The 21,640-nt window shown below is 36.3% G+C and overlaps 1 protein-coding gene across 5 annotated transcripts in view; it reads left to right on the forward strand.

Moving 5' to 3' along the window:
- SANBR (SANT and BTB domain regulator of CSR) overlaps positions 1 to 21,640 on the forward strand; it is a 66,702-nt gene that overhangs the window by 42,836 nt on the left and 2,226 nt on the right. For 4 of the 5 annotated variants that reach the window (XM_068564782.1, XM_068564781.1, XM_068564783.1 and 1 more), the window contains 9 exons: positions 38 to 183; positions 1,055 to 1,151; positions 2,128 to 2,160; positions 3,430 to 3,529; positions 16,787 to 16,878; positions 18,136 to 18,164; positions 18,243 to 18,316; positions 18,801 to 18,889; positions 21,063 to 21,154. In XM_068564782.1, coding sequence (XP_068420883.1) covers positions 38 to 183; positions 1,055 to 1,151; positions 2,128 to 2,160; positions 3,430 to 3,529; positions 16,787 to 16,878; positions 18,136 to 18,164; positions 18,243 to 18,316; positions 18,801 to 18,889; positions 21,063 to 21,154 — 752 coding nt within the window. Of the gene's footprint in view, positions 1 to 37; positions 184 to 1,054; positions 1,152 to 2,127; positions 2,161 to 3,429; positions 3,530 to 16,786; positions 16,879 to 18,135; positions 18,165 to 18,242; positions 18,317 to 18,800; positions 18,890 to 21,062; positions 21,155 to 21,640 lie in introns of those variants that run through there. The other variant, XR_011076644.1, reaches the window with a different exon arrangement.

The following is a 21,640-nucleotide window of genomic DNA, read 5'->3' on the forward strand; positions in this document are numbered from 1 at the left end:
TGAACCAACCTCTCAAATTTAGTCTTTTATGTGACAGGGTTGTAAAGTGAAGGACCACATGGTTGCTCTTCGTGATCAAGGTGAAGGTGAAGATTTGCTGTCCTGCCCAACTGCCAGAATACTGGATGATCTGCAGAAACACAAAGATGTCATTCTTGTGCCTTTTGCTAAAGATACAGTCAGGTGAGGTGGGGGAAACGGTGTACTGCGGCTTTATTCAATGGTTCACATCCTGGAATCCTCTACCCCCCAGTACCTCCCCAAATCAGTAATGGCAGTCATTTTCGTTATTTCAGAAAGCCTAGCTGAAATTATATGTTAGCTTACAATAAGAGCAAGCAGGTGTTTATTTGATAGAAAAAAAACCTCTAAATATTGGAAGTCCAAGGGGAAGAAAAACTAATAATAGGAGTTCCTGGTGATTCAAAGGGTGGGGCCCACACTCCAATTTTAGAGGATTTAAAAAATTCCAAGTTACTGAAGCCCATCTTAGCTAACTGATGGAACTAGAAAAAAAAATTGATGGTTGAGGTTATCTTTGCATAAATTTGAACTCCTTGGATTCAGTAATTAATGAAGTCACTTCCATCATTTTACAGTTGCAGCAGGCTGTCAGGTTGCGGGTAGGAGGACTCTCTAATAAAAGCTGTTCTCAAAGCAGTATCCACCATAGCAGCCTGTTTCACCACCTGGCAGGTACAATGCTTGGAGTATAGTGGCGCTTCCCCCCATATGGAGTGACTTATGCTGGGGGAGTCACTAGATGCATTAAGAAATGTAAATGTTGAAGTGGCATACCTTATACTCAAGAACTGTATTTCTAAAGAGCAATTTATAAAACATTTGCAATAAGAAAAGATACTGTTTACATTTAAATTCTTAAGAAATTGGGGAATTCCCTGGCGGTCCAGTGGGTAGGACTCGGCAGCTTTCACTGGCAGGGCCCAGGTTTGATCCCTGGTTGGGCAACTAAGATCCTGCAAGCTGCGCAGCAAGGCCAAAAAAAAAAATCTTAAATTGAACACTTCTCCATAAAATGTCTTTTCCTTTCAAGTGATTCTGGTGGTCCCTGTGATGAAAAGGGTCTAGAGTGTGATGTTTTACTGGAGCCAAATACACCATGGGGCCCCAAGAGTGGGGAGCTCAATGCTGTAAGTAGCTTGCTTCATTTATTCTTTATTTATAAAAACAATTGATAATATTTAATCTTTGACAGAAATTTGATCGGTTTAAATTAATATTGAAATTTGCCATTAATATGCATTAACTCTCATAACAAGGTATTATGCTGAGTTAACAGGACTATAAGGATGATACATTCCTTGCACTCAAAGAATTAATAATTAATCAACTTAAATTTGGGGGAAAAATATAGTCTTCAGGGTTTATTATGGACAAATAATGATTTGAGAAATGAAGATAGTATGAATGGGATATTTTATCCCCTCCTAGTCCTGTAAACATTTTTTTGGTATGAAATTCTTTTTGTTAATTGTATTCAGTAATGCATTTAGTTTTTCCAGTGTTTCAAAACTGAGATATTTTCAAGGTGACTGGAAAGCTTTGATTCCTTTGATTCCTGTTACTAACAGCCAGGGAGTCTCTGTTTGCCTGTGAACTTCCTGTCTGTGTTAGTTGAAGTAGCATTTACTTGAGAAAGTGAAATATTCCATGTAAAATGCATTATAAACTTTAGATGGCTGTGTTTAATTACTAACATTTATTTATAAATTATATACAAAATAGCAAATTAGATTTCTTGAATATCCATATATAATCTGGTTCCTTAATTTATAATAGAATATAAACATTAAAAAGTGATTGAAATAATTCACAATATAAAATTATATTATCTCTATATGTGATTTACTTGTCCTTTGGAAATGACCCTAGGAGATGTTGATTTTTTTTTTTCTTTTTTGTAGACATACACATTTTTTCTGGGCAGGGAATACAAAAGATTGTACTATATCATTTTTAGATGAGTTTAAAATTATGTTTCAACCTAGAAGGGAATGAACTTTTGAAACTTTTTCCAACTCTTCTACAATATCCATATGAAAATAAGGAGCTGCAATCTGGGTAGATGCAGATATATTAATCTCTTATTCCTTTGTCTATTTATAGTTCTTATCACTGAAAAACTGGACACTGCAGCTGGTAAGTGAGCAACTATATTTCACTTTCATGAATCTCTTTCTTCCTAAATCAAAGTTCAGTTTAATAGAATCTCATGAGTATCTAATTTTATAGATTTTAGTTAAAGGTATATCATCCTTTTCAGCTTCTGTATTTTCACACTTATTAAAAAGTCATTGTTTAAAACAGACATATACTCCATTATCTGGCTGCATCATCCATAAGTTTTCTTAAATGACTTTTTTAAAGTCACTTTTAAGTCACATTTAGAACATTGAACAAAACAACATATCAATTAAGTTCCAATTATTTGGTTGTTTGATTGATTGATTGATTTTTTTGTTGTTTTTTACCTATTTGCCATTACTATGCTATCTGCCACCAGTATTCACAAGAATGGAATAGAAATTTGTATCAGTGATAACAGACAGTAGGGTAGATAGATGGAGGAAACTGATGCCGATACGTTCAGATAATCCAGTGCCACATTCACCCAGAGAATGTGCACATTTACTTGTTTATGAGACTACATTCATATTGGCAATTAGTGTATTTTAGTTTAATCTTTTTTTTTAGGTTTATTTATTTATTTTTGGCTGCATCGGGTCTTAGTTGCAGCACGTGGGATCTTCATTGAGTCATGAGGGGATTTTTCGTTGTGCTGCGCGCGCTTCTCTCTAGTTGCGGCATGTGGGGTTTTTTTTTTTTCTCTTTTCTAGTTGTGGCACGCAGGCTCCAGGGCACATGGGCTCTGTAGTTGTGGCACGTGGGTTCCAGAGAGCGTGGTCTCTGGTTTGCGGCACGCAGACTCTCTAGTTGAGGCGCATGAGTTCAGTAGTTGTGTCACGTGGGCTTAGTTGCCCCATGGCATGTGGGATCTTAGTTCCCTGACCAGGGATCGAACCCGCATCCCCCTGCATTGGAAGGCGTATTCTTTACCACTGGACCACCTGGGAAGTCCCTAATTTAATCTTAATATCAAGGAAAATACTTTCAATTGAGTGATAGAAGTGCAGTTCAACAAATACTGAGTACTTATAATGTGCCCATCACTCTGCTAGAATCTGTGAAGGAAATAAATTTTTAAAATATTTAATGTAATGCTATCTTGTCCTAAATGTAGAAATTCTTACATCCATTTCCTGAAAGTTGTGCTAGACAGTGGTCATTTTATCAGTTCTTGTTTGGCTCATTCATCCAAAATAAATTGAGATGGGTGTGTTTGAAAGAATTCATTGGTGATGTGATAATATACAGTTTTAATACGATGTATTTGTTTTTTTAATTCAGAAACAACAGTCATTATTTTCAGAAGAAGAAGAATATACCACTGGGTCTGAGGTCACTGAAGATGAAGTTGGAGATGAAGAAGAAGTATCCAAGAAACAAAGTATGGATTTCTAAGTTAAAAATCAAGTCTCACTTTTATGAGGAGGGTATATTCCAAAGGATTTAATGCAAGGGATGAAGAATTGGCTTTATAAGTCTACATGGTAGGTTACAACGTGGAAAAAATAAATAATAGAGGCTTCATCAAGATTCCCTAACCCTGACACTAACACAGAATACTCATAAAATTATTTTTTTTAAAAAGTGCAGTATACTAAGAAATAATCCTCCGAGTTTTCATTTCAGGTGTAACCTAATGGGTTTCTCAAAATGTGTGACTATCTCATTGTACCTGAGATGATTTGAAGTGACACTCAAATGAAGCATTAAATAATAGTCATCAAAGTATGATTTTTTAAGTTAAAGCCATAACCTTATACACCTATAGAATGAACTTGTGTCAAAATTTTTCAACCCATTAGTGAGAGAAATAGCAGGGAAAGTTAGGATTAGGGTTAAGCATTTGAAGGCTCAGGTATTTGTAGGCATTTGAAAAAAGAATGTTAAAAAAATATTGCAAATTAGATACAAAACTGATTAATGTCATACAAGGCAATAAACCCATAACCACTGGGGTTATCTTTGTCTTCCTTTTTTCCTTTTTTTGGCCCCAACACGCGGCATGCGGGATCTTGGTTCCCCAACCAGGGATCGAACCCGTGCCCCCTGCAGTGGAAGCGCAGAGTCTTAACCACTGGACCACCAGGGAAGTCCCGGGGTTATCTTTTCTATTAGACAGAAATCATTTGCATTTCTATTAGAAAAATTTGTAAGGTAACGTGAAACTTCACAGCATCTGGGCCTTCCATCAATAGTAGACAGGAAAGTCAAACATAAGGACATTCTCTTAGAGGATTAAGTAAGCAGTCCTCCAATATACCACTTAAAGGACATGCAGTCTTCCCTTTGTCTTATTTCTAAGTTTTATATAATTTTTCTTTACATGTTGAATTCCCCTAATGAAAAAACTAGTCATTTATCAATTATTTTTCAATACTAATTAGTGAAGGAGAAAATGCTACTATGTTTTGTGTGTGTGTGTGTGTGTGTGTGTGTGTGTGTTTCACAGTTGATTGAGGTATAGTTTACATGTAATAAAATTCATTCATTTTTAAGTGTACACTTTGATGAGTTTAAGCATGGTCATATAACCACCACCAAAATCAAGACCTAGAATATCACTCCAGAAAGTTTCCTTTTAACCCTTTACACTCAGTTCCCTTTCCCCACTCCCAATCCCAGGCAACCACTAATCTGCTTTTTGTCACTGTGGTTTACCTTTTCTAAGATCTCATATAAATGGAATCATGAATAGCCTTTTGTGTCTGGCTTCTTTCACTTAGTATGATGTTTTGGAGATTCATCCATTTGTTGTGTGTATCAGTAGTTTGTTCCTTTTTATTGCAGAGTAGTGTTCCATTGTAGAAATATACCATAATCTGTTCATCCATCCACCATTTCATGGACATTTGGGTTCTTTTCAGTTCTTGGCTGTTATGAATAATGCTGCTGTGAACATTTGCGTAAAAGTCTGTGTGGACATATGTTTTCATTTCTCGTGGGTAGATACCTAGGAGTGGAATTGCTGGGTCACATGCTAAGTGTATGTTTAACTTTATAAGAAACTACCAAACTGTTTTGCAAAGTGACTACCATTTTGCATCCCACCAGCAATGTATGAGAGTTCCAGTCACTACACATTTGTACCAATACTTGGTATTATTGTGGTTTTTTTTTAATATTAGGCATTCTAGTGCGTGTGTAATTCTACACATCTTTTCATGTGCTTCTTGGTCATTTATATGTCTTTTTTGTGAAGTGTCTGTTTAAATCTTTGCCTTAAATCTTTTTTAATTGAATTGCTTGCCTTATAGAATTGTAAGAGTTCTTTATATATTTGTGGATACAAGTCCATATGTTTTGCAGATATTTTTCCCTAGTCTATGACTTGCCTTTTACTTTTATTAACATTGTCTTTTGAAAACAAAAGTTTTTAATTTTGTGAACTATAATTTTTTAGCTTTCCTTTTATGTTTCAGGCTTTACTAGCTAGGAAATCTTTGGCTACCCCAAAGTCACAAAGATTTTCTATGTTTTCTTTTAAAGGTTCTATGACTTTAGCTCTTATATTTAAGCATACAATCCCTTCCAGGTTAATTTTTGTGTGTGGTGTGAGGTAAGAGTCAAGATTCCTTTTTTTTTCCATAGGCATAGCCAGTTGTCCTAGTACCATTTGTTGAAAAGACTGTTCTTTCCCCATTGGATTACTTTAGCACCTTTGTTAAAGAATCAGTTGACAATTATATATGGATCTACTTCTGAACTTTGTTCTCTTCCATTGATTCTTCTGTCTTTACATCAGTATATCAATGTCACACTGTCTTAATTTTTGTAGTTTTCAGTGACTCTTGAAATCTAGTGGTGTGAGTCCTCCAAAACTGTTCTCTTGTCTTAGATTATTTTGGTATTTCTAGGTGCTTTGCTTTTCCTATACATTTTAGAATGAGTGTGGATATTTCTACACAAATATTGCTGGAATTTTTATTGGAATTGTGTTGAAGCTGTATGTTGCTCTTTTTTTCCCCAATGGCAAGTCTTCCAGTCCATGAACACGGACTGTCTCTCCATTTATTTAAGTCTTCTTTAACGTCTCTCAATCATGTTTCGTAGTTTCACTATGCAAACGTAACATCTTTTGTTAAATTTGTTCCTAAGTATTTCTTATGCTTTTATAAATGGAAGTAGGTTTTTTAAATTTTCCAATTGTTCATTAATGGTTATATTGAAATACAGCTGGTCTTTGTATATTGACTTTGTATCCTATGACCTTGCTAAATTCACTTAATTTTTCTTTGCTTATTAGATTCCTTTCAGTATGTATGCCTTTTATCTCTTTGTCTTGCCTTTTTGCGTTGGTTAGGACCTGATGTTGAATAGAAGTGGTGAGAACAGACATCCTTGCCTTGTTCCTTATCTTAGGGGGAAAGCATTCAATCTTTATATTTGTAAAGATTTTTTTTTGATGTGGACCATTTTTAAAGTCTTTATTGAATTTGTTACAGTATTGCTTCTGTTTTATGTTTTGGTTTTTTTGGCCGCAAGGCTTGTGGGATCTTAGCTCATCGACCAGGGATCAAACCCACACCCTCTGCACTGGAAGGAGAAGTCTTAACCACTGGGACTCCAGGGAGGTCCCCTCAATCTTTAACCATTAAGTACGTAACGTTAGTTGTTGGCTTCTCATAAACGTCCTTTCTCAGGTTGAGGAGGTTCCTTTCTATTTCTAGTTTGCCACATGAATGGGTGTTGAATTTTGTCAAATGCTTTTTCTCCATCTCCTGAGATGATAATATAGTTTTTCTCCATTATTATATCAATATGATGAATTACATTGATTTTTCAAGTGTTACATCAGCCTTCCAATGTAAACTCCACTTGGTCGTGAGGTGTTTTTCTCTTTATGTGTCACTGTATTGGACTTGCTTGTATTTTGTTAAAGATTTTTTGTTTGTGTTCATGAGGGATATTTGTCTGTAGTTTTTTTGTTATGTCTTCTTCAAGTTTGTTATCAAGTTAATACCTCATAAAATGAGTTGGAAAATGTTCACTTCTCTTTTCTGAAAGAATTTGTGTAGTATTTGTATTCTTTGTCCCTTAAAAGTGTGGTGAAATTCAGCAGTAAACTCATTTGGACCTGAAGTTTTCTTTATAGGAAGCTTTTTAATTATCAATTAAGGTCTTTAATTAATATAGTGCTATTCAGGTTTTCTATTTCTTCTTGAATGTTTTGATACTTTCTTTCAAGGAATGTGTCCATTTTATCCAAGTTGTCAAATTTATTGGCATAAAGTTGCTCATGGTATTTTCTTATTATCCTTTTCTGCCTGAAGGATCTCTAGTGATGTCCCTCTTTCATTCCTGATATTGATAATTTGTGCTTTATCTCTTTTTCTTGGTCAGTTTAGCTAGGGGTTTACTAGTTTTATTGATCTTTTCAAGGAACCAGCTTTTGATTTCATTGACTTTCTCTATAGTTTGTCTATTTTATATTCCATTGATTTTCACTCTTATATTTACTATTTCCTTCCTTGTAATTACTTTGGACTTAATTTCCTCTTTTTTTTAGCTTCTTAAAGTGGAAACTTAAATCATTGGTTTTTTACTTCTTTTCTAGTATAAGCATTTAAAGCTACAAGGTTCACTCTAAGCAGTGCTTTTAAGTATTCACAGATTTTGATATATCTTTTTTTCATTTATATTCAGTATGAAATATTTTCTAATTTCCCTTATGATTTTGTCTTTGACCCATGTGTTGTTTAGTAATGTGTTTAATTTCCAAATATTTTCAGATTTTTCTGGATACTTTTCAATTGTCGGTTTCTAATTTAATTCCATCATGGTCGGAAAATGTACTCTGTGGTTTCATCTTCTAAATTTTATTGACACATGTTCCAGATGTGCATGAAAACAATGTGAATTCTGCTGTTATAGGTGGAGTAGTCTTTAAATGTAGGGTCAAGTTGGTTTGATTTTCTGGTACAAGTCTTCTCTAATCATATTCTGACTACTTGTTCTATCAATTACTAAGAGAGTAGTATTGAAATCTCAAGCTATGCTTGTTAATTTACGTATTTTTCCTTTCAAGTCTGTCAGTTTTTGCTTTGTGTATGTGTTACAGCTTTGTAATTAGGCACATATACATTTATAGTGTATTGACTCTTTTATCATGATGTACCCCTCCTTGTCTATAGTAAAACTGCTTGTCTTAAAGTCTGTTTTGTTTAATATTAACATAATCACTCTGGATTTTTTTTGTTTACCATTTGGATGACATATCTTTTTCTATCCTTTTATTTTGAACTTCTTCGTGTTTTTAAATTTAAAGTGTGGGGACTTCCTGGGTGTGCAGTGGTTAAGAATCCACCTGCCAATGCAGGGGACACAGGTTCAAGCCCTGGTCCGGGAAGATCCCACATGCCGCGGAGCAACTAAGCCCATGCGCCACAACTACTGAGCCTGCGCTCTAGAGCCCGCGAGCAACAACTACTGAGCCCACGAGGCACAACTACTGAAGCCCGCGTGCCACAATTACTGAAGCCTGCGTGCCACAACTACGGAAGCCCTCACACCTACAGCCTGTGCCCCGCAACAAGAGAAGCCACCACCATGAGAAGACCACACGCCACAACGAAGAGTAGCCCCCACTCGCCTCAACTAGAGAAAGCCCGCACGCAACAACAAAGACCCAAACAGCCAAAAATAAATGAATAAATAAAATTTAAATTGTGTATCTTGTAGATAGCATATTGTTGGTAATTGCTTGTTTATCTAGTTTGACAATCTCTGCTTTTTTTTTTTTTTAATTTTTGGCTGTGTTGGGTCTTCGTTGCTGTGCACGGGCTTTCTCTAGTTGTGGCGAGTGGGGGCTACTCTTCATTGCAGTACGCGGCTTGTCATTGCGGTGGCTTCTCTTGTTGCGGAGCACGGGCTCTAGGCACGTGGACTTCAGTAGTTGTGGCTTGTGGGCTCTAGAGCGCAGGCTCAGTAGTTGTGGAACATGGGCTTATTTGCTCTGTAGCATGTGGGATCTTCCTGGACCAGGGCTCGAACCCGTGTCCCCTGCATTGGCAGGCAGATTCTTAACCACTGCGCCACCAGGGAAGCCCAATCTCTGCATTTTGACTGGAACATTTATTCTATTTATATTTAATGTGTTTATTGATATGGTTGTATCAGGTCTGCCATTTTACTATTCATTTTCTAATTTTTTCAGATGTTTTGCTTCTCTGTTTAGCCTTTCCTGCTTTTTTTGTGCTAAGAAAATAATTTTAGGATATTACTTAAATTATTTTATTTGCTTTTCAGTTATATTCTTTGCATTTGTTCTAAAGATTACAACATGCCTCTTTAACCTATCACAATCTACTTAAAGGTAATATGAATTATTCCAGGTAAAATAGAAGAACCTTAAAATAATATATAGTTCCATTTTCTTCCCCTTCTTTGTGCGATTATTGTCATATATATGTGTATATAAATATCATATATCATGATATACATATACATTTATATACATAAATGTATATTTTTGCTTTACACAGTTATATGTCATTTAGAGAAGAATAAAAGAAAACATATACAATTAGTCTTTTATATTTATCATTTGTCTCTGTGTCTTTGTTACCATCTGATGTTATTTTCTTTCATTCTGAAAGACTTCTTTCATTATTTCCTGTAGTGCAGATATACTAGTGAATTCTCTTATTTTTATTCATCTGAAATTGTCTTTATTTTATTTTTGTGTTTTTTTTTTAACATTTATTTATTTGGTTGCACTGGCTCTTAGTTGCGGCAGGCGGGCTACATAGTTGCATCTCGAGGGCTCCTTAGTTGCAGCTCACTGGCTTCTTAATTGCGGCACATGGGCTCCTTAGTTGTGGCATGTGAACTCTAAGTTGAGGTATGTATGTGGGATCTAGTTCCCTGATCAGGGATCGAACCGGGGCCCTCTGCATTGGGAGCATGGAGTGTTAACCACTGTGCCACTAGGGAAGTCCCTTGCTTTTGTTTGTTTTTTTTTTATAAATTTATTTAGAGAGGGCAGACAGCAGAAGCAAGAAGAACTACAATCCTGCAGCCTGTGGAACAAAAACCACATTCACAGAAAGATAGACAAGATGAAAAGGCAGAAGGCTATGTACCAGATGAAGGAACAAGATAAAACCCCAGAAAAACAACTAAATGAAGTGGAGATAGGCAACCTTCCAGAAAAAGAATTCAGAATAATGATAGTGAAGATGATCCAGGACCTTGGAAAAAGAGTGGAGGCAAAGATCGAGAAGATGCAAGAAATGTTTAACAAAGACCTAGAGGAATTAAAGAACAAACAAACAGAGATGAACAATACAATAACTGAAATGAAAAATACACTAGAAGGAATCAATAGCAGAATAACTGAGGCAGAAGAACGGATAAGTGACCTGGAAGACAGAATGGTGGAATTCACTGCTGTGGAACAGAATAAAGAAAAAAAAAAAAGAATGAAAAGAAATGAAGACAGCCTAAGAGACCTCTAGGACAACATTAAACGGAACAACATTCGCATTACAGGGGTCCCAGAAGGAGAAGAGAGAGAGAAAGGACCAGAGAAAATATTTGAAGAGATTATAGTCGAAAACTTCCCTAACATGGGAAAGGAAATAGCCACCCAAGTCCAGGAAGTGCAGAGAGTACGATACAGGATAAACCCAGGGAGAAACACGCCAAGACACATAGTAATCAAATTGGCAAAAATTAAAGACAAAGAAAAATTATTGAAAGCAGCAAGGGAAATACGACAAATAACATACAAGGGAACTCCCCTAAGGTTAACAGCTGATTTCTCAGCAGAAACTCTACAAGCCAGAAGGCAGTGGCATGACATATTTAAAGTGATGAAAGGGAAGAACCTACAACCAAGATTACTCTACCCAGCAAGGATCTCATTCAGATTCAATGGAGAAATCAAAAGCTTTACAGACAAGCAAAAGCTAAGAGAATTCAGCACCACCAAACCAGCCCCACAACAAATGCTAAAGGAACTTCTCTAAGTGGGAAACACAAGAGAAAAAAAAAGACCTACAAAAACAAACCCAAAAGAATTAAGAAAATGGTAATAGGAACATACATATCGATAATTACCTTAAACCTGAATGGATTAAATGCTCCAACAAAAAGACACAGGCTCACTGAATGGATACAAAAACAAGACCTGTATATATGCTGTCTACAAGAGACCCACTTCAGACCTAGGGACACATACAGACTGAAAGTGAGGGAATGGAAAAAGATATTCCATGCAAATGGAAATCAAAAGAAAGCTGGAGTAGCAACACTCATATCAGATAAAATAGACTTTAAAATAAAGAATGTTACAAGAGACAAGGAAGGACACTACATAATGATCAAGGGATCAATCCAAGAAGAAGACATAACAATTATAAATATATATGCCCCCAACGTAGGAGCAGCTCAATACATAAGGCAACTGCTAACAGCTATAAAAGAGGAAATCGACAGTAACACAACAATAGTGAGGGACTTTAACACCTCATTTACACCATTGGACAGATCATCCAAACAGAAAATTACTAAGGAAACACAAGCTTTAAATGACACAAAAGACCAGATAGATTTAATTGATGTTTATAGGACATTCCATCCAAAAACTGCAGATTACACTTTCTTCTCAAGTGCACATGGAACATTCTCCACGATAGATCACATCTTGGGTCACAAATCAAGCCTCAGTAAATTTAAGAAAATTGAAATCATATCAAGCATCTTTTCTGACCACAATGCTATGAGATTAGAAAACAATTACACAGAAAAAAACGTAAAAAACACAAACACATGGAGGCTAAACAGTACATTACTAAATAACCAAGAGATCACTGAAGAAATCAAAGAGGAAATCAAAAAATACCTAGAGACAAATGACAATGAAAACACGACGATCCAAAACCTATGGGATGCAGCAAAAGCAGTTCTAAGAGGGAAGTTTATAGCTATACAAGCCTACCTCAAGAAACAAGAAAAATCTCAAATAAACAATCTAACCTTACACCTAAAGGAACTAGAGCAAGAAGAACAAACAAAACCTAAAGTTAGCAGAAGGAAAGAAATCGTAAAGATCAGAGCAGAAGTAAATGAAATAGAAACAAAACAATAGCAAAGATCAATAAAACTAAAAGCTGGTTCTTTGAGAAGACAAACAAAATTGATAAACCATTAGCCAGACTCATCAAGAAAAAGAGGGAGAGGACTCAGATCAATAAAATTAGAAATGAAAAAGGAGAAATCACAACTGACACCGCAGAAATACAAAGGATCATAAGAGATTACTACCAGCAGCTCTATGCCAATAAAATGGACAACCTGGAAGAAATGGACAAATTCTTAGAAAGGTATAACCTTCCAAGACTGAACCAGGAAGAAATAGAAAATATGAACAGACCAATCACAAGTAATGAAATTGAAACTGTGATTAAAAATCTTCCAACAAACAAAAGTCCAGGACCAGATGGCTTCACAGGTGAATTCTATCAAACATTTAGAGAAGAGCTAACACCCATCCTTCTCAAACTCTTCCAAACAATTGCAGAGGAAGGAACACTCCCAAGCTCGTTCTATGAGGCCACCATCACCCTGATACCAAAACCAGACAAAGATACTACAAAAAAAGGAAATTACAGACCAATATTACTGATGAATATAGATGCAAAAATCCTCAACAAAATACTAGCAAGCAGAATCGAACAACACATTAAAAGGATCATACACTGTGATCAACTGGGATTTATCCCAGGGTTGCAAGGATTCTTCAATATATGCAAATCAATCAATGTGATACACCATATTAACAAATTGAAGAATAAAAATCATATGATCATCAAAAAAAAACCTTTTATATATTAACAAATAAAATCCAGTAAAAAAAAAAAGGTTAATATATCAAGTAATTGACCAAGTAATGTTTATATCAGGAATGCAAATTTGGTTTTACATTTGGAAATACATTTCACCATATTAACAGAATAAAGGAGAAAATCCATATCATTGTCTAAAAAAAAATTTATTAATTTTATTAATTTATTTTTGGCTATGTTGGGTCTTCGTTGCTGCTCACGGGCTTTCTGTAATTGTGGTGAGCAGGGGCTACTCTTCTTTGTGGTGCACGGGCTTCTCATTGTGGTGGCTTCTCTCTTGCAGAGCACGGCCTGTAGGCGCATGGGCTTCAGTAGTTGCAGTACGCGGGCTCAGTAGTTGTGGCTCCCGGGCTCTAGAGCACAGAGTCAGTAGTTGTGGCACATGGGCTTAGTTGCTCCGCGGCATATGGGATCTTCCTGGACCAGGGCTTGAACCCGTGTCCCCTGCATTGGCAGGCGGATTCTCAACCACTGCGCCACCAGGGAAGCCCCTTGCTTTTGGTTTTTTTTTTTTTTTTAATTTATTTATTTGTTTATTTTTGGCTGCGTTGGGTCTTCGTTGCTGCACGCGGGCTTTCTCTAGTTGCGGCGAGCGGGGACTGCTCTTCGTTGCGGTGCGTGGGCTTCTCATTGCGGCGGCTTCTCTTGTTGCAGAGCACGGGCTCTAGGCACGCGGGCTTCAGTAGTTGTGGCACGCGGGCTCAGTAGTTGTGGCTCACGGGCTCTATAGCGCAGGCTCAGTGGTTGTGGCGCACAGGCTTAGCTGCTCCGCGGCATGTGGGATCTTCCCTGACCAGGGCTCGAACCCGTGACCCCTGCATTGGCAGGCGGATTCTTAACCACTGCGCCACCCGGGAAGTCCCTGCTTTTGTTTTTGAAGTACAGTTTTCTTGATATGTAATTCTTTGTTAATAACTGTTTTTTCTTTTAGCACTTTAAATGACGTTTCAATGTCTTCTGGCCTTGATTGTTTCTGATGAGAAGTCAGTCATTTTGATAAAATTGGTCTCATATATCTCATTCTTTTTCCTTGGTTTTTACAGAGGCTAAAATTTCCAGTGGTGGTAGTTTTCATTCTTGTCTTGTTCTTTATTCAATGATAATGCCTTTAGTGTTTAACCATTAAACATAATATTGGCCAGAGTTAAAAAATAAATATATGTCATTTCAGTGTCTTCTGGCCTCCATTGTTTCTGATGAGAAGTCAGTCATTGTGATAAAATTGTTCCCCTCTGTATGTAATGTGCACTTTTAATCATGCTGCTTTCCAGATTTTCTTTTTATCTTTAACTTTTAGAAGCTTAACTATGATATGCCTAGATGTGACTTTCTTTGTGTTTATCTTACTTGGGATTTGTTGACCTTCTTGGACCTGTAAATTAATGTTATCTTACAATCGTTATTTCTTTATGTTTTTTGCCCCTTTCTCTCAGTCGTTTTCTGGAGCTCCAGTACACCTATGACCTTTTGATAACTTCACATTCACTGATTCATTTTTCTGCCATTTCACATTTTCTCTTGAGCCCATCTGGTACATTTTTTCATTTCAATTATTGTGCCTTTCAGCTCTAGAATTTCCCCCTGGTTCTTTCATACTTTATGTTTCTCTGTTGAGATTCTCTATGTGCTTACTCAATACTACCATTTTTCCTTTGAACATATTTATAATAGTTGCTTTGAAGTTATTGTCTCCTAAGTCCAACATGCTGGCCCTCTCAGAATCAGTTGCTATTGACTGTTTCTTTTCTGAGTGTTTTCTGTTTCTTTTCTTTTCACTTTCTTTATCTCATAACTCTTCAGTGAAAACTGGACATCGTACATTATCTTTGTGCAACTCTGAAATCTCTTTTGTTCTTCTGAGGATTGTTGGGATTTTTGTTCTAGTAAGCAATTAACCTGCCGGAGCCAAACTGCAAAATCCGTCTCCTGGCTGGTATGCAGTGGATGGTGTTTTTCATAGGTTTTTTGGCTGCTGACTGCTACTACGTTAGCCTGCCCCCGCCCCAGGGGCCACACCAGCCTGTGTAATTTAGTAGTCAGCCAAGGATTTGGACAGAATTTATATTCAGATTTGGGGGCTCACCTGCTTAGTGGTTTCCTTGCTTTTTGGGTTCCCTCCTAGATTCCTACTTGTTTTCCCAGTTCCCAAGTCTGACCTCTGATACCTCAAGCCTATAAGACTCTTAGAAGCTCAAGCTAAAGGCAGTTCGGGGAAATCATTCAGTCAGAAGGCACAAGAAACTCCCACATCTCACAAAGAACAGTTCTGTCTTGCAAGGATCAACACCCCACCCTAGTTTCTGCTTGCCTTTTTAGCTGGGCTTCCTCGGGTCTCCCATATACCTGCAGAGTTTAACACTCAGCTAGAAATTTGGGCGTAGTTTATACTCACATTTTAGACCTCAAGTCTCTTTCTTGCTTCCATATTTTCCCCTTTAAATTTCCAGCTTCTTGGGGATTCCCTGGCAGTCCAGTGGTTAGGACTCCACGCTTCCACTGCAGGGAGCATGGGTTCAGTCCCTGGTCAGGGAACTAAGATCCCACAAGCCACGTGGCACGGCCAAAAAAAAAAAATTCCAGCTTCTCTGTTGCTTCGAACTTTATCATCTTCTCCCTAGAACTCAAGGCTGTAATTTTCCTCCCTGAACTGGGGAGGTGGGGAGGTGCCCTCAGACAAGAAAGCCACAAACTCACAGTTCTTAGCTCGTGCATCTTTCAAACGTAAACATTGAACTTTCTATCTTCCTTTGACTATTCCCCAGTACCTGCAGATGGTTGTTTATAATATTTTTGTTCTGTTTTTAGGGAAGGAATTGTCCAACCTTTTCACACTGCCATTATCATATGTCCCACCCTATCATGGCTTTTAGAAATTTTATAACACTTAAATCTCCCACTTTAACAAAGAGACACGTCAGGGGCTCAGGGCTTGCCAGCAGGCAAATAAATCTATCCAGATTATTGATGTTGTGTTGTCTTTATTCTGTTATCTTCAAAATTATCTTCTATGTAGCACATTTTACAGGTTTTTCATTTATGGTAGTGATAAAGTTTCCCTTTTAAGATAGAGCAAAAAGTGTGAAGGTGGTGTACAAATAATTGACATTTGGGAAACAATGATCTAATGTGCTATTCTTAACCTTCAAACGTTGTTTTTAGAGAAATATTTCTTTCCCCTCCCTCTTTTTTGCCTCTCTCCTTTCTCCACTAAACTGTCAGCCAGAGTAAAGCAGAATACTGACTGCAGGAATGCCTTAGTTTCAAATATACTTTGTCCCAGATCTGGTTCTTCACAAGATCATTTATGTTCTACCTCCATTTTTACCTTCATAGCCCACCTCCTGCATGAACAAAAGACATTTTAAAGATTTTTTGTGAGCTCTTCTCTCCTCCCATTCTCAGATTGTGTTTTTCTGGGTTATAGTTATTTTTTATATAAAAAATTTGGAATTAGGAGGTGTGACTCTACTGTCAAATTAGATTCAGAGAAAGAAATATGGATAATTTCCCCAACATTTTTCTGTATTTAATTTCACTGGCACTTGGAATTCATTGCCCTCATTTTTTCTGCAAAGATTTTTACCAAGTAGAAAGAAGAAAAGTAATTAAAATGAACCTCTGTAAAGCACTTTTAGTTTGATTTCTCCATATATTTACTTTTTATCCCAAGGTAATTTGTTAGTTTTTAAAAACAATGTTTTATTTTTCAGTGGTTTTATTGTTTGAATGTGACAAGTGCATGGGAAAAGTATATGGGACTTATGCTCATAACATTGACCTTCTGTTATCAGGGAAAAAGGAGAAGCCAAAGAAATTCACTAAACAACCAAAAAAGCAGATGTCTTCACCCTGTGGTCAGAAGAAAGAAAAGGCATTGGAGAAGGTAACACTAAATTATCTATTACTATTCTAAAGTTCATATTGAGAAATAAGCAGGTACAGCCAGGAAAAATTCGAAAAAGAAGAGTAATGAGTGTCACAGTGGAATGCTAGCAGTGTAAAAATGAGTGAAGAATCACTATAAAGACCGAGATTAAAGATCTCTAAGGTATATTGACACATGAAAAAAGGAAAGTGAGTTTGGGAGAGAGAAATTAGGGGTTTGGGATTAGCATATACAAACTACTACTATATATAAAATAGATAAACAACAAGGTCCTACTGTATAGCACAGGGAATTATATTCAATGTCTTGTAATAAACTATAATGGAAAAGAATGTGAAAAAGAACATATATATATATATATATATATATATATATATATATATAAAACTGAATCACTTTACGCCAGAAACTAATACAACATTGTAAAGTAACTATACTTCAATTAAAAAAAAAAAGAAAAAAGGAAAAGTGCAGAGCAGTATGTATAGTGGCATATTATGCTACCATTTGTGTAGAATAGATGAAGGAATATATATGAATTTTCTTGTATATCCATAAAATATCTGTGGAAAGCTATACAAGAAATTAATAAAATCAGTTGCCTCTAAGGAAGGGAACTGAATGTCTGGGGGACAGAGGCTTTTTACTGTATGTGCTGTTTGTACTTCTTGAATTTTGAACCAGTATTACTTACTCAAAAAATAAGTAGGCTTTAAATTTTTAAAATAAATATTTTATGACCTTTTAAAATTATTCTTATTTCCCCATGCCTTCAAAGGAAGGAGTAAAAAGCCAGGTAGGAATAAGAGAACAGTATAACTACAGTTGGCTAAAAGAGAAACTATAGATTCTAAAAATGTGTGAAAAGCTGGAGTTCAAACAAGTTCCACACAATGTATGTTGGACGGGTTGTACGTTCATCTCCATGTTAAGGACCAGAGGCACAGAATGAGTGAATTCTAAAAGATTGCATAGAGGTGGGGGGGCTTCCAGGTCAGACAAATAAAACTGGGTTCAAATTCTAGGTCTGTTTCTCTGTGGACAAGTTTCTTAACGTCTCTGAAGCTGTTTACTATAGAGATAATAGTAGCACCTATCTCACATGGTAGTTGCAAGGCTTCAGTGAAAGAATGCTTGTAACGCTCTTGGTACAGTATCTTTCACCCAATAAATGTAAACTCTTTTTGTATTACCTATAACGCTAATCAGTAAATATGTTCTAATTGGGCCTTAATGTTGTCTACTTTTTTTTAGTCAACTTCTAGAGATGTGTCTCCTTTCATGTGAGTATTGCTCCTTAATCCAGTCAGATGTTCACTGTAAAAGCATCAGTGCTGATTTTTGTTTAATTTTTTCAATAGTGTGAGTATGCAGAAGAATAAGTGGGATGCCACAAGATCCTTGAGATTCAACCAAGATGCGCAAAGAGAAGATGGTAAGTTTTATTATTTGTGTAATGTACAAATTAGGTCTAAATACCAATGATAGGAATCTTTTATTTTATGAAGTATGCTGAATAGCTTTAAAGATTCCAACTGGAATAAGGCCCAGAATTAGCACATTCCCTTAGGCATCAACCAGAGTTTCATTACTAGACAATCCCAGTAGGTAATATGTTGTTTTATGTATCTGTCATTTTGAGACCTCTCAGACTGACTTTCACCCACTACTTCCACTCTCAAGAAGGCTGAATGTGTCTTAGGCTGACTTACAGTAATATTAAAAGCTGCACAGTTATCTGTATATGAGCCATTTTGCCACTTGCAGCCTAAAATACTTCAAAGATAAATAGGTGTATGTGTCTATAAATAATATCCAATGATATTTTCATAAACTCTTGATGATTGCAATCTTCTTTAAGAAATAAAAGTAATAAAACATCCTCATAAAAAGTAAGGTTTATTAATTTTTACCTTCAGATCAACGGCGGATGTCTGAAATTACAGGGCACCTAATAAAGATGAGATTGGGTGATCTGGACCGAGTCAAGTCAAAGGAAGCAAAAGAAGTAAGAATTATTTACTCGCGTACTGTGCTTGCTTGGATATGCCTTCCTACTTTATTTTCATCATAAGTATAAAGATGCTTTATAATTTTAAAAGAATAAATTTTTTATGTCTTTTTATATTCTGTACCAGTTAGCCTGTTTGTTCGCGTAAGTTTTTCACCACCTCTTACAGTCCATAGGTCCTCTCTATAACACACATAGTAAAGTACGTTGTTACTGAAAGTGTAATGTCCAACCAAGAGCAGATTAACTCTGCACTGCAGACTGTCCAGAGGGTGACCCCCTGGAAGTTGCTAATTTTCATCAACTCTGCATGCACTGCTTAGACATTATCTTTAAAATAAGATGTTATCTTGCTGAAAATGATCACAAGAAATACCTGTACTCTTACGGAATTACATGTTAGTCATAACATCATGTGTCATCATTAGTACCAGTATTATGTATTCACAGTTACACTTGCCCCTAATTCTTTTATTTAAAAATTGACTTCCCTACAAGAAGAAAACACAGGAAAAAAATCTTTATCACCATGGGTTAGGCAAATATTTCTTAGCTACCACACCAAAAAGCATTATCCATAAAAGAAAAAAATTGGCAAATTGGACTTCATCAAAATTTAAAGCTTATTTTTGAAAGACATTATTAAGAGAACAAAAAGACAAGCCAGGGCTTCCCTGGTGGAGCAGGGGTTGAGAATCCGCCTGCCAGTGCAGGGGACACGGGTTCGAGCCCTGGTCTGGGAAGATCCCACATGCCGCGGAGCAACTAGGCCCATGAGCCACAACTACTGAGCCTGCGCGTCTGGAGCCTGTGCTCCGCAACAAGAGAGGCCGCGATAGTGAGAAGCCTGCGCATCACGATGAAGAGTGGTGCCCGCTAGCCAAAAATAAATAATAAATAAATAATAATAATTAAAAAAAAAAAAAAAAAAAGACAAGCCATAAGCTATGAGAATATATGTGTAAAATATTTATCTGGTAAAGGATTTGTATCCAAAATATATAAAGAATTCTCAAAACTCAATAATAAAATAAACAATCCAGTGACAATAAGTGGGCAAAAGATTAATCATACACTTCAGAAAGAAGGGGTATAGGTGGCAAATAAGCACAGGAAAAGATGCAACATCATTAGTCATTAGGGAAATGTAAATTAACACCTCAACAAGATACCACTATACACCCACTAGAATGCCTAGAAAAGTTTTGTTTTGTTTTGTTTTGTTTTGGCTGCATTGGGTCTTCGTTGCTGCGCGCGGGCTTTCTCTGTTTGTGTCGTGCGGGGGCTCTTCTTCGTTGTGGTGTGTGGGCTTCTCATTGCGGTGGTTTCTCTTGTGTGGAGCGCATGGGCTCTAGGCGTGCAGGCTTCAGTAGTTGTGACTTGAGGGCTCTAGAGCACAGGCAGGCTCAGTAGTTGTGGCACACGGGCTTAGTTGCTCTGCAGCTAAAAAAGTTTTTTAAATATGCTGGCAAGAATATAGAGCAACTGGAACTCTCGTATATAGCTAGTAAGGATGCAAAAGGGAATGGCTACTTGGGAAAACAGTTTAGCTGTTTCTTATAGCATTAAATGTTTACTCACCATACAGATCATTTCACACATATCTTTACAGTGGCTTTATTTAGAATTGCCAAGAGCTAGAAACAACCCAAATGTCCTTTACATGATAAATGAGTAAGACTGTAGAATAGATAAAAAGAATGAGCTATTGATACATGTTGCAACATAGATGAATATCCTACACATTATGCTAAGCAAAAGGAGCCAGATTCAAAAGGCTACAGACTGTATGATTCTATTTATATAATGTTCTGGGAAATGCAAAAGTATAGGGACATAAAACAAGTCAGTGGTTGCCAGGAATGGGTAGTGTCAAATCGTTGGACTTAAAAGGGGCACAAGGGGATTTTCTTGGGGTGTTTGAACTGTTTTATGTCTCCATTATGAGTGGTTACACAACTGTATGCACTTGTCAAAACTCAGAACAGTGCACTAAAATGGGTGAATTTTACTTATATAAAATAATAAAAATAAATTGTAACTCAGAGCCTGAATTTAAAAAATCAAAATAAAATTACTTCTCAGTTAACAAGTAATGCCATTTCAATAAAGCAGAGCTTCTACTGGTTCCTTAACGATAATAACTTAATTTTTCTCCTTTACTCTGCAGTTTGCAGGAGGTATTTATTCCAGGCTTGAAGCACAAATCAAGGCCTCAGTGCCAGTCAATGCACGGCAAAGCAGCTCAGAGAAAAACACAAGGTGAATCAGCATAAATGAATTCAGAATGCCACTAGCTTTGAAGTGATTTTTTTTTTTTTTTTTGGAAAAATCATATGAACACTAGAAGCACATAATTTGAGTTTGGTTTTATTTCGTTTCAGGGATTTGATCATCAAGACATTAATTAGAACCAGATTTTAACTTAAAAGTTAAGACTTTAAAAGGTCATGATCACAAAATTTAATGAAAGTATACTTTTTTTAAAGTTTTTTGTTTATTGAGTCAGCTCCGTTCTGATCCAACTGTGATAAAAATGTAAGCTATAGTGTGAATTAGCAGAATTTTTATACTATTTGTAGATAATATATTACTACTTTATATAAATCATTGAAACCTTTCTTGTTTCTTGTTCTATCTCTCTTAATAAAATCTAATTTGTATGTTCTGTGTCATTTTACAGCACAGATTTTCTTTGAAAGATTAACAGTTACTGAGATTTGATTATTAATACTACAGATCCAAATG

The sequence above is a fragment of the Eschrichtius robustus genome, chromosome 15, assembly GCF_028021215.1.
Source record: "Eschrichtius robustus isolate mEscRob2 chromosome 15, mEscRob2.pri, whole genome shotgun sequence".
Lineage (NCBI taxonomy): Eukaryota > Metazoa > Chordata > Mammalia > Artiodactyla > Eschrichtiidae > Eschrichtius > Eschrichtius robustus.